Genomic DNA, 11,854 nt, shown 5'->3' with positions numbered 1-11,854 from the left:
AGCTGGGCATGGTGGCAGGCACCTGTAGCCCCAGCTACCTGGGAGGCTGAAACAGGAGAACTGCTTGAACCCGGGAGGCAGAGGTTGCAGTGAGCAGAGATCACGCCACTGCACTCCAGCCTGGGCAACAAGAGTGAAACTCCATTTCAAAAAAAAAAAAATAATAAATTAGACGTTAAAAAAAGATGTGACACATCATATCAAAATTGTCTACACTACATTAAAGGAGTTAAAAATACTGAAATGCAGCAAGATGAACTTCTTGTCTCGAGATAGGGTCTTGCTCTGTCGCCCAGGCTGGGGTGCAGTGGCGCCATTATGGCTCACTGCAGTCTCGACATCCCGTTCTCACGCAATCCTGCTGCCTCTGCCTCTTGAGTAGCTAGGTCTACAGCTATGTGCCACTACGCCCAGCTAATTTTTTGTAGAGATGAGGTTTTGCCTTTTTTCCTTTTTGTAGAGATGAGGTTTTGCCATGTTCCCTAGGCTAGTCTCCAACTCCTGGGCTCAAGCCACCATCTGCTCTGGCCTCCGAAAATGCTGAATTACAGGTGTGAACCACTGTGCCTGGCCGCAATATCATTTAGGATTGCATTTTGTTTAGATTTTTTAATTCTTTAGTTTTTCTTATTATGGTAATATAATAGATCTAGGAGCTAAATTCCAGTATTCAATTTTTGTACAATGATATGCAATTCATTCTCATGATTTGACAGTGTTGACTTTCTATTATTGACAATCTCGTGATCTGAAGAAAAACACTTGTGGTTTTATTATCTTTTTAGTGGGTATTAAGATCAAAATGATGAGCACAAAAAAAAAGAAAAAAAAAAAGGAGGGCCGGGCTCATGACTGTAATCCCAGCACTTTGGGAGGCCGCGCTGGGTGAATAACGAGGTCAGTAGTTTGAGTCCGGCCTGGCCAACATGGTGAAACCCCATCTCTACTAAAAATACAAAAAATTAGCTGGGCATAGTGGCGGGCGCCTGTAATCCCAGCTACTCAGAAGGCTGAGGCAGAAGAACCGCTTGAACCCGGGTGGCAGAGGTTGCAGTGAGCCGAGATCGCGCCACTGCACTCCAGCCCTGGTGACAGAGTGAGACTCCGTCTCAAAAAAAAAAAAAGAGAGAAGAAAACAACCTTCAGTAGGAATAGATAACAAAACATTTGAAATAAGATATATATTTATATACCCAATGAGGGCTAAGAGTTTCTAGCACTGTTTAGGTTGCCAACTGGTCAGAACAGAAAGCAACGATTCCCTTTGGAAAATTAGCTGGCAGTAAGGAATTGGCTACAATGACAAGCCAATAACCATATATGAAAGGTCTCTTTTTGTTGCTTTGTTTGTATTTAATTTCTATTTAAAAGATTGGAACCTCTATTCCTACCTTAATAGCATTTACTAAATGTTAATAGCATTTACTATTTATATTACTATTTATAAATAGTATTTATAAATGTAATAAATATGGTAGTTCAAGTGTAATACTACAGCTAATTATGAATAAGCTCATTCTTATGTTGAATTTAAGGAACATATATATCTATATATAGATATCTATATATATACCTATGTATCCATATATATCTATATATAGATATCTATATATACCTATGTATCTATATATATCTATATATCTATACATATATCTGTACAGATCTATAGAGATCTCCATAAATCTATATATCTATACATACATCTATATAGATATCTCTATAGATCTATATACCTATACATTTATCCAGATATATAGGTATCTATATATATCTATACATATATCTATATAGACCTATATAGATATCTATAGATATATACATATCTCTATATAGACCTAGATATAGATATCTACATATCTATACATAGATCTATATATATCTATATCTCTATATATCTATCTATCTATATATATATATTTTTTAGACGGAGTCTCGCTCTGTTGCCCAGGCTGGAGTGCAGTGGCACAATCACTGCAACCTCCGCCTCCCGGGTTCAAGAAATTTTCCCGTCTCAGCCTCCCAAGCAGCTGGGACTGCAGGCACCCGCCACCACGCCCAGGCTCATTTTTGTATTTTTAGTAGAGAGTGGGTTTCACCATATTGGTCAGGATAGTTTCCAACTCCTGACCTCAGGTGATCCGCCTGCCTCGGCCTCCCAAAGTGCTGGGATTACATGCGTGACCCACAGCACCCGGTCATATTTTCTTTCTTAGTGACTATTTTTTGTAAATAAAAAAAACATACGTCTGTACATTCCGTACACAGTAATATTTTATTTTCTTCCCAATGTGGTAACTAAAATACATTTAAACGAAGGCTAGAATTTAAAACAAAATTATTTTACTGATAAGCACACTTGCAAAGTAATGAAAATGTTACATGCATTGCTTTGCATATAAACGTCCAAGAAGTATTTGTTCACCAAATGTCTGAAAATGAAGTATTTTTATCTGTTCCGAAACGCCATAATATTGCAAAGAAGCATTTCAAATTTTTGTTGTGTGAAATGTTCAAATTTAGCATTCAAATTCAGCTAAAATTTTTTTCCCACATTTTACCCTTCAATTTACACAATTTGGAAGAAGAGTAGATGAGTTGGTCATTGTTACTTAAAACAATGCGTCACCTTGTTAGGGAAAGAAATTAACATAATGGTCAAGGAGTGATAATTAAACAGAACATGACATTTGCTGTCCATTCAATGTTAAAGTTCTAAGCAAATTAGCATGGAGAAAAGGGATGGGTAGAAATAATAACAGAGCACCGGTTGATTAGTCCGCCTCCACATCCACGCTGCAGGCGTTGGACAGATCCGGCTTTACTGAGTCCATCGTGCAGGGAAATGGACGCGCGGGCTAAGCGGAATCCCAGGGGCGCGATCGCACCGGCTGGCGTTCCAGCAAACCCTGCATCCCGGGCCCTGGATTCACGCTGCCTTCTGAGTCTTTGACTTATTTTCCTTTGCCTGGAAACAGAACGCCGCGGTCCGTACCGGAGAGAAAGTGCAGGATGACCCGCCGGGAAGACCCGAGCGCGTGGCGCCTTCCCCGCGGCTCCACGGGCACAAAACGGTGGCTCCGGAGCTCCTAGACCCAGGCAGCCCCAGCTGCGCGCGCGCCTCCCCCCGAGCGCGGCCGGGCTCCCGCGAGAAACAGGCGACCGCGGCACGCATGGGCGCGGCGGGTGGGTGCCGGCGCCAGGTTCCTCCCGGCTCCCCCCTGCGGCTCCTCCCGGCTCCTCCCTGCGGCTCACCCCGCGGACGGGGATCCCTCCGCCCACCGCCGGCCCTTCCGCGCCAAGTAGTGCGACCCCGGCCCCCGCAGCTTTCGCCAACCCGGGCTCGCGGGGACGAGTCCACGGTCGCGCGCGAGAAGGAGCGACGCAGAGACGGCCGGGGCCGCGGGGCAGTCCCGAGGTTTTCCCCGCGAGGCCGCGGGGGATCTCCCAGTGGCCAGGGAGAGAGCGCGCCCAGGTCCACGGAACCACGGCTCCTGCCGCCGCGAGCGGGCCGGGAGTGTACGGTCGGGGCAGAGCCGCCCGGGAAGCCGCGCGAGGCCGGCGGCCGGCAGCGGAGGCAGGTGTCCCGAGGCCTGCCCCACCCCCACCACCGCGGGCAGGAAGAGGAAGGAGCCGCGGCCGTGCCTGGCGGGCGGGGGTGCCCGGCCCGCGGAGCGCGTGACCTAGTTCGTCCCAAAGTGGATTTGACAGGTTGTCAGCTCCACTCCCCGCCCCCACCGCCTTCCGGGTCTCCCTCCCCTCGCGGGGAGGCCCACCGCCCGCGGTCCTCGGCTCGGCCTCCCATTGGCTCTCTCGCCGCCTGGCGCCCCGCCCTCTCGGTATCACTCTTCCATTGGCTTGGGACCCCGCCCCTGCCCCTAACTCACCCTCCCACTGGCTTCGTGCCGCCAGGCACCCCGCCTCAGCCCAGAGGACCCGGCCCGCCCTCCCATTGGCCTCGCACCGCCTAATTCCCCGCCCTCGCCCCGGCCCGCCCTCCCATTGGCGTCGTTTCGCCTAGTGCCCCGCCCTCGCCCCGGCCCGCCCTCCCATTGGCCTCGAGCCGCCTGGCGTCCCGCCCCTTCCGCGGGCCCCTCTCCCAGCCCAGCCCGGCTCTCTGCTTGTCTGCGGGTTCCTGCGGGCGTTCCTCAGTGTCTGCCTTCTTCCTTCCCGCTTGAGTGTTGCTCCTCTTCCTCTCCTTTTTTCCATGTCTCTCCTTTTTCTGATCTCCCGTTTCGGCAGCCCGAGCGCTCGTGCCCGGCTGCACCCCGCGGCCTGAGCTGGGCTCCCGGTGCCGGCTGCCTGAGCTCCAGGACCTGCCCCGGGGCCCCCTGCAACCTTCCCGCCGCTCCCGGAACCTGATCCCTCTGTGCTTCACTTCTCGGTTTTCTTCCCTGAAATAAGCAGCAGCGAATCCCTTCTCCAGGTTTTCTCATGTGTTCAGTCTGCAAGGCTTCTCCCTTTCTCCACCCTGCGCCTCGGTTTCTCCCCCGCTTCCCCGCCCTCCCTAAACTCAGCCAAGTGGAACAGATCTCCCAGCAAAACAAGGCAGAGGGCGAGGATAAAAATGATAAATGTCAATATCAACATTTTTATTGCTTTAGGTTTTTAAAACAGAAAATTAGCAGGAACGCCCAGATCGACCCAGACCTAGGATCAAGATGGAGTTTCTTAAAGTACCAAGTGAGACTGCAGTGACAAAGTCGATTATCCCAGCAATATAATCAGCTTTGCCTGGGGAATTTACTTTTACTTTGTTTTTATTTGTTTGTTTGTTTTGAGATGGAGTCTCGCTCTGTCGCCCAGGCTAGAGTGCAGTGGCGCGATCTCAGCTCACTGCAACCTCGTCTCCTGGGTTCAAGCAATTCTCCTGCCTCAGCCTCCCAAATAGCTGGGAGTACAGGCGCCCACCACCATGCCCAGCTAATTTTTGCACTTTTAGTAGAGACGGGGTTTCTCCATGTTGGTCAGGCTGGTCTCGAATTCCTGACCTCAGGTGATCCGCCCGCTTCGACCTCCCAAAGTGCTGGGATTACAGGCGTGAGCCACCGCGCCCGGCCTACTTTTAGTTTATGCAGTATTCTGACGATTTAAAGTGTGTATTTTATTTTTTAATTTTCTGAGCTCGTTTTGTAAATGGCTCCTCTTGAACGTAAGGATAAATTGACTGATGAGGCTGAGGTTTGGAGCCAATCCCCGCACAAGGCATTTGGCATCAAACACGAGAAACCCTTGGCTATTCAAACGAGGAAACTCAAGTAACTTTCCCAGGGTCACTAAAGTCGGAGACCTCAAACGTGGACCCAGGTCAGGCTCCAGAGGTCCACCAGGACGACCCATGATGGCTCATGAATGTATCCGTAAGAATGGCAGAACTGCTCTTTCCAGCTGCCTTCCTACCTATCATGGGGGTCCTAACCGAGCTCCCCATCATGGCATTCAAGGCCTACCTTATAGGATCCCTGCCTTACAGGAGCAGTTTCAATGCAGCAGGCACACTGACCACCTTTCTGCCAAGACCTTTTTGCCAGAGGGCCTTTGCACTTGAATTTCTTTAGACTTCTCTCCTGGCTTAGCTCATCTGTCACCTTGGGGAGGCATTTCTCTTTCTTTCTTTGTTTCTTTCTCTTTTTTTTTTTTTTTTTTTGAAACGGAGTCTTGCCCTGTCGCCCAGGCTGGAGTGCAATGGTGCGATTTCAGCTCACTGCAACCTCCGCCTTCCAGGTTTAAGCGATTCTCCTGCCTCAGCCTCCTGAGTAGCTGTGATTACAGGCACGTGCCACCACCCCCGGCTAATTTTTGTATTTTTAGTAGAGATGGGGTTTCACGATGTTGGCCAGGCTGGTCTCAAACTCCTTCACCTCAGCTTACAGGTGTGAACCACTGGGCCCAGCCTCTCCTCTCTTCCCTGCTCCCCTCCCCTCCCCTTCCCTCTTCTCTCTCTTTTCTTCTTTATTTTTCTTTCTTTCTTCCTTTCTTCCTTCGTTTCTTCGTTTCTTCCTCCTTTCCTTTCCTTTTCCTTTTTTTGAGATGGAGTCTTACTCTGTCGCCCATGCTTGGCTCACTGCAACCTCTGCCTCCCAGGTTCAAGTGATTCTCCTGCCTCAGCCTCCCTGGTAGCTGGGATTACAGGTGCCTGCCACCGCACCCAGCTAATTTTTGTATTTTTAGTAGAGACAGGGTTTCGCCATGTTGGTCAGGCTGGTCTCGAACTCCTGACCTCAAGTGATCTGCCCACCTCAGCCTCCCAAAGTGTTGGGATTACAGGCATGAGCCACCGCACCTGGCCTCTTTTTCTTTTTTTCTTTCTTTCTCTTTCTTTCTTTCTTTTTTTTTTTTTTTTTTGAGACAGGGTCTCACTCTGTTGCCAAGGCTCCAAGGCTGGAGTGCAGTGGTGCAATCTCGGCTCACTGCAGCTTTGACCTCCTGGGCTCAGGTGGTCCTCCCACCTCAGCCTCCCAAGTAGTGGGGACTACAGGTATGCACCACCACACATGGCTAATTTTTTAAATTTTAATTTAATTTAATTAATTTATTTATTTTGAGACAGAGTCTTGCTCTTTCACCCAGGCTGGGGTGCAGTGGCGTGATCTCAGCTCATTGCAACCTCCGCCTCCTGGGTTCAAGTGATTCTCCTGTTTCAGCCTCCCAAGTAGCTGGGATTACAAACACCCACCACGGTGCCCAGTTAATTTTTGTATTTTTAGTAGAGATGGGGTTTCACCATGTTGGCCAGGCTGGTCTTGAACTCCTGAGCTCTACCCACTTTGGCCTCCCAAAGTGCTGGGATTACAGGCATGAGCCATGGCACCCAGCTGATTTTTTTTGTCTTTCTTTTTTTTTTTTTTTTGTAGAGTCTGGGTTTCACATGGTGAAACCCCAGGCTGGTCTCAAACTCCTGGGCTCAAGTGATCCACCCACCTCGGCCTCCCAAAGTGCTAGGATTCCAGGCTTGCACCCCCTCGCCTGGCCTGGGGGAGGCATTTCTGACATTGTACCTAAAGTACCTTTCCCCGCTCCCTATCATATCACCCTGTTTTCCTCAGAGCTCTTGGCACAGTCTGAAATCATTGTTTACTTACTTATTATGGTCTGTTCTCCTTCATCTCCCTTCCACCATTAAGATGTGAGCTGCTGGACACAGGGGCCTTTTCGGTGTTTTTTCTGAACTGTATCTTCAGGGCACAAGGTGAGTGCTCAGCAAATCGTTGATGAACAAATGAACAGGTACATTTGCTGTGACCAAATGGACTAACCAAACTGTTCTTCCCTTTGAATTCTGCCACAATTGTATAGACATACCTATAAGTAAGAAAGTTGGGAAAATAGCTGTTTTGTTTTTAAATATTTTATGTTTCTTTGATTCGTGTACTTTATTTCCTGCAATTTTTGAAAACAATTTAGCAACTTTAATTTGTAACAAAAGGATTAAATAAATATCCTCCCCCCCCTTTTTTTTTAATCCTGCTATTTTGTGACAAGGACAGTGGGAAGGCCATTGTCCCAAGGCCACTGTGTTGCCTACTTTTTTTCCAGCTGTTCACAGAATGTAGCCACTGGCCTTGCCCTCACCCTGGCCCCAGGTGGGCAGATAGTTGGCAGGCAGCCCCTTTCTCCAGAGCAGTCTCAGAGGCTCTCTGCTTGGCAGAGGTTTAGAGTGGGGGAAGGGAAGAAGTACTGGTTCAGTGTGACCATCCCTGCGGCTCAGCTGCAGCCCCTGCAGTGGTTAAGTGTCATCCCCTCAGGGCAAAAAAGCAGAACAGAAGAAGGCCTCTCTTAGCCTCCTCCTTCCTCCCCCTCAAACATACTTCTGGGTTCTGTTCATCAGCTAGATCACAGTCTGATCTTTATCCGGAACCTTTGCACGTGGGGCCCCTTCCACATGCTGAGGCCAAGAGAACCCTAGGTCAGTTGCTGGAGACTTGTAATTTAGTCCTAACTGGCCCCCAATAGGTAATGTATGCTGGGCAAGGTCTAATATCCTCTCTGGGTCTCAGTGACATCATCTGTCTTTGCCTATGTTGTTTATTCAGCGTTTTAAGGATATGGTATAGACGTCTCAGATTTTAGCTGCTAAAAACTATCAGTTCCAAACAAGAATCCTGAGGCTTCCCCTTAGGGCCACAGAGAGGCTGCCAGTAGCAGCAGAAGCCAGTGCTTCCTAATGTACGTTCAGTAGGAGAGAGTGTACTTCTGTTCCGGCATTCCAGTTCAGAGCCCCCAAGTCACCCAATGACTATGGCCAGAAGAATGGAAAGTGTCGATCAGAGTACATCCTTGGAGCAGGGGTGGTGTCGCCTTCTCCATTAAGTGTGTATGTAACTGAAATCTCAATACATTTACGCAGCGGGATGGAGGACAATGCTGAGTAGGTATTCAACAATGCTCTGGACTGGCGCGGTGGCTCACGCCTCTAATCCCAGCACTTTGGGAGGCTGAGGTGGGCAGATCACCTGAGGTCAGGAGTTGGAGACCAGCCTGACCAACGTGGTGAAACCCTGTCTCTACTAAAAATACAAAATTAGCCAGGCGTGATGGACGCCTGTAATCCCAGCTATTTGGGAGGCTGAGACAGGAGAATCACTTGAATCTGGGAGGCGGAGGTTGCAGTGAGCCGAGATTGCGCCACTGCACTCCAGCCTGGGCAACAAGAGTGAAACTCCATCTCAATAAATAAATAAATAAATAAATAAATAAATAAATAACAATGCCTCGTGAGTAACTGGCATAGTGCAGGACATATCGCATAGCTGATGTTAGCCATTGCTATTGGCAGCAAAGATAACACATTGTGGGAGAATCAGCCTGGCACCAAGTCATTGTCTCAGGTCCCTAATCTGCCACTAACTACTATCTTAGTGATGTCAGACAAATTTTGGAAATTATACAATTTTAGAAGTGGAAGAGTTCTTAGAGGTCACGGGGCTCAATCCTTCATTGGACAGACTTGGAAACTGACACCCAGAGACAACAGTCTGAGTCTCAGTTTCTTCCTTTGTGAAGTGAGGCTAATAATACTGGTCATGTCTACCCTTGATGTTATGATGAGGATCAAATGAGGTACTGTTTATGTATAAGCCTTGGAAATGCTATTCTTTTTTTTTTTTTTTTTTTTTTTTTTGAGACGTAGTCTCGCTCTTGCTGCCCAGGCTGGAGTACAGTGGTGCGATCTCGGCTCACTGCAATCTCCACCTCCCAGGTTCAAGCGATTCCCCTGCCTCAGCCTCCCAAGCAGCTGGGATTACAGGCGTCCACCACGCCTGGCTAATTTTTATATTTATAGTAGAGATGGGGTTTCACCATGTTGGCCAGGCTGGTCCTGAACTCCTGACCTCAGATGATCCACCCGCCTCAGCCTCCCAAAGTACTGGGATTACAGGTGTGAGCCACTGCCCCCGCCTGGAAATGCTATTCTTATGGGAAGCATTTTATTTGTGTTATTATTAATGTAGCAATTATGCCTCATTAAGGGGAGAAATGGAGAGTGCCTTCAAAGGATAAGCTTACTTGGTTCAAAATGAATAACGGCACTTGAGAGTGTGTGGTGTGTGTGTGTATGTTCGTGTTCTTGTTAAGATGGGGAAGGTGTAGTTGAGACATGGCCCTTCGTGTACCATTAAGGAGTGGCATAGGGAATTGTTCTTAGGATGAAAGAGATTGGTGTGGTAGTTGGCTATAAATTGAAGTTGTCTCTCCTTGACTGACATTTGAGGAGAGTTGCTGATCTGGTAGGGCAAATCAAGTACTAGGAAAAGGCAACCTGTTAGAGAGAAATCGCATTAGGCCATTCTTTGCCTTGCTATAAAGAAATAACTGAGACTGGGTACTTTATAAAGAAAAGAAGTTTAGGCCGGGCACAGTGGCTAACGCCTGTAATCTCCAGCACTTTGGGAAGCTGAGGTGGGAAGATCATCTGAGGTCAGGAGTTTGAGACCAGCCTGGCCAACATGGTGAAACCCCGTCTCTACTAAAAATACAAAAATTAGCTGGGCGGGGTGCTGCACGCCTGTGATTCCAGCTACTCGGGAGGCTGAGGCAGGAGAATCGCTTGAACCTGGGAGGCAGAGGTTGCAGTGAGCTGAGATCATGCCAATGCAATCCAGCCTGGGCAACAGGAGGAGACTCTGTTTCAAAAAAAAAAAAAAAAAAAAAATACAGTCATGGTGGCAGGCGCCTGTAATCCCAGGAGAATCGCTTTAACCTGGGAGGCGGAGGCTGCAATGAGCTGAGGTTGCACCACTGCACTCCAGCCTGGGTGACAGAGTGAGACTCTGTCTTAAAAAAAAAAGAAAAGAGGTTTAATTGACTTAGAGTTCTGCAGGCTGTACAGGAAGCATGACACCAGTATCTGCCTGGCTTCTGGGGAGGCCTCAGGGAGCTTTTACTGATGGTGGAAGGAGAAGCTATAGCAGGGATGGGGGAGGTGTCACACAGTTTACAACAACCCGATCTTGTGAGAACTCACTGGCTATCCAAGCCATGAGGGATCCACCCCTAGACCCAAACACCTTCCACCAGGCCCCACCTCCAACCCTAGGGGTTACATTTCAACATGAGATTTGGGCAGGGACAAATATCCAAACTATATCAGTCATCTTTTTTTATATTTTTAATTTTAACTTTTTTTTTTTCCGGAGACGAGATCTCAATCCGTCTCCCAGGCTGGAGCACAGTGGTGCTGTCTTGGATCACTGCAACCTCCACCTCCTGGGCTCAAGCGATCCTCCCACCTCAGCCTCCTGAGTAGCTGGGACCACGGGCGTGCACCACCACACCCGGCTAAATCAGTAACTTTATGTTAGTATTTTACCACCTTGTGTTGGTTCAGGTCCTTTGAAAAATAGATGCCAAGACGATTGTCATACAAGAGATTTATGGAAGAAACACTGATGAGGGGAAAAAAGTGGAGAAAGTTGGAGGAATAAGGAATTTTATTTATTTTTATATTTATTTATTTATTTATTTGAGACAGAGTCTTGCTCTGTCACCCAGGTTGGAGTGCAGTGGTGAGATCTCAGCTCACTGCAACCTCTGCCTCCTGGCTTCAAGCGATTCTCCTGTCTCAGCCTCCTGAGTAGCTGGGATTACAGGTGTGTGCCGCCATGCCTGGCTAACTTTTGTATTTTTAGTAGAGATGGGGTTTCACCATGTTGGCCAGGCTGATCTCAACCTCCTGACCTCAGGTGATCCGCCCTCCTTAGCCTCCCAAAGTGCTGGGATTACAGGTGTGAGCCACCTCGCCTGGCCGGAATGGGGAAATTTGACCCCCCAGAAAGAAAAGAGAACAGAATAAGTAGGAGGGTCCCAGACTGCAGTGCAGCTCTCAGATGATTTTGGCCAAACTGACCCAAGTCCCCATTAGAATCTGGCAGGAAGTGACCTTATTATCCCACAGTCGCTGTCTGGGCGTAGCCCTCAGGAAGCACGGTCTTATTGTAAATGTGGTGGTGGTAGATTCAGAGGACAGCAGTTGAGGTTCTCAGTCAATTACACCTGCAGCAGGAGATCCGAGTGGGGTCTTTCCACAGTTGTCATCATCCCACTGGTTTCAAAACAGCTCCATTCATTCACTGAGGGGCTGACCATCCGGGATGTTTCTGTGGTGGAGGCACACAGAAGCATGCGACCCTTGTCTTCTCCCGCCATCTTCCATGTAATTTTTCTTTTATTTTTTTTTGAGACGGAGTCTCGCTCTGTCGCCCAGGCTGGAGTGCAGTGGCGCAATCTCGGCTCACTGCAACCTCCGCCTCCCAGGTTCACACCGTTCTCCTGCCTCAGCCTCCCTAGTAGCTGGGACTACAGGTGTCCGCCGCCACACCCGGCTAATTTTTTGTATTTTTAGTAGAGATGGGGTTTC

The 11,854-nt window shown here is 48.5% G+C and overlaps 1 protein-coding gene across 1 annotated transcript; it reads right to left on the bottom strand.

Annotated features, from left to right (window-relative positions):
- Positions 1-2,253: 2,253 nt before the first annotated feature.
- LOC134810638 (collagen alpha-1(III) chain-like) lies at positions 2,254-11,643 on the bottom strand. Its single transcript, XM_063815955.1, has 4 exons — positions 11,489-11,643; positions 3,983-4,391; positions 3,253-3,680; positions 2,254-2,965 (listed from the first exon to the last, which is right to left on the bottom strand). The coding sequence occupies exons 1-4, from the start codon at positions 11,641-11,643 to the stop codon at positions 2,722-2,724; spliced, it is 1,236 nt and encodes a 411-aa protein (XP_063672025.1). The 3' UTR covers positions 2,254-2,721.
- Positions 11,644-11,854: the final 211 nt, after the last annotated feature.

The sequence above is a fragment of the Pan troglodytes genome, chromosome 6, assembly GCF_028858775.2.
Source record: "Pan troglodytes isolate AG18354 chromosome 6, NHGRI_mPanTro3-v2.0_pri, whole genome shotgun sequence".
Taxonomy (NCBI): Eukaryota; Metazoa; Chordata; class Mammalia; order Primates; family Hominidae; genus Pan; species Pan troglodytes.
Note: the sequence above shows the minus strand (reverse complement) of the source record. Positions and strands in the feature narration are given on the sequence as shown.

What these genes read in the sequence shown, in the direction of transcription:
- LOC134810638 (XM_063815955.1), bottom strand. Translation starts at nt 11,643, where the DNA reads ATGGCGGGAGAAGACAAGGGTCGCATGCTTCTGTGTGCCTCCACCACA. An exon ending in TCGGATCTCCTGCTGCAGGT is followed by an intron (nt 4,392 to 11,488) that starts GTAATTGACTGA and finishes TGCTTATTTCAG; the next exon opens with GGAAGAAAACCGAGAAGTGA. An exon ending in GAGGGATCCCCGTCCGCGGG is followed by an intron (nt 2,966 to 3,252) that starts GTGAGCCGCAGG and finishes TTCTGTTTCCAG; the next exon opens with GCAAAGGAAAATAAGTCAAA.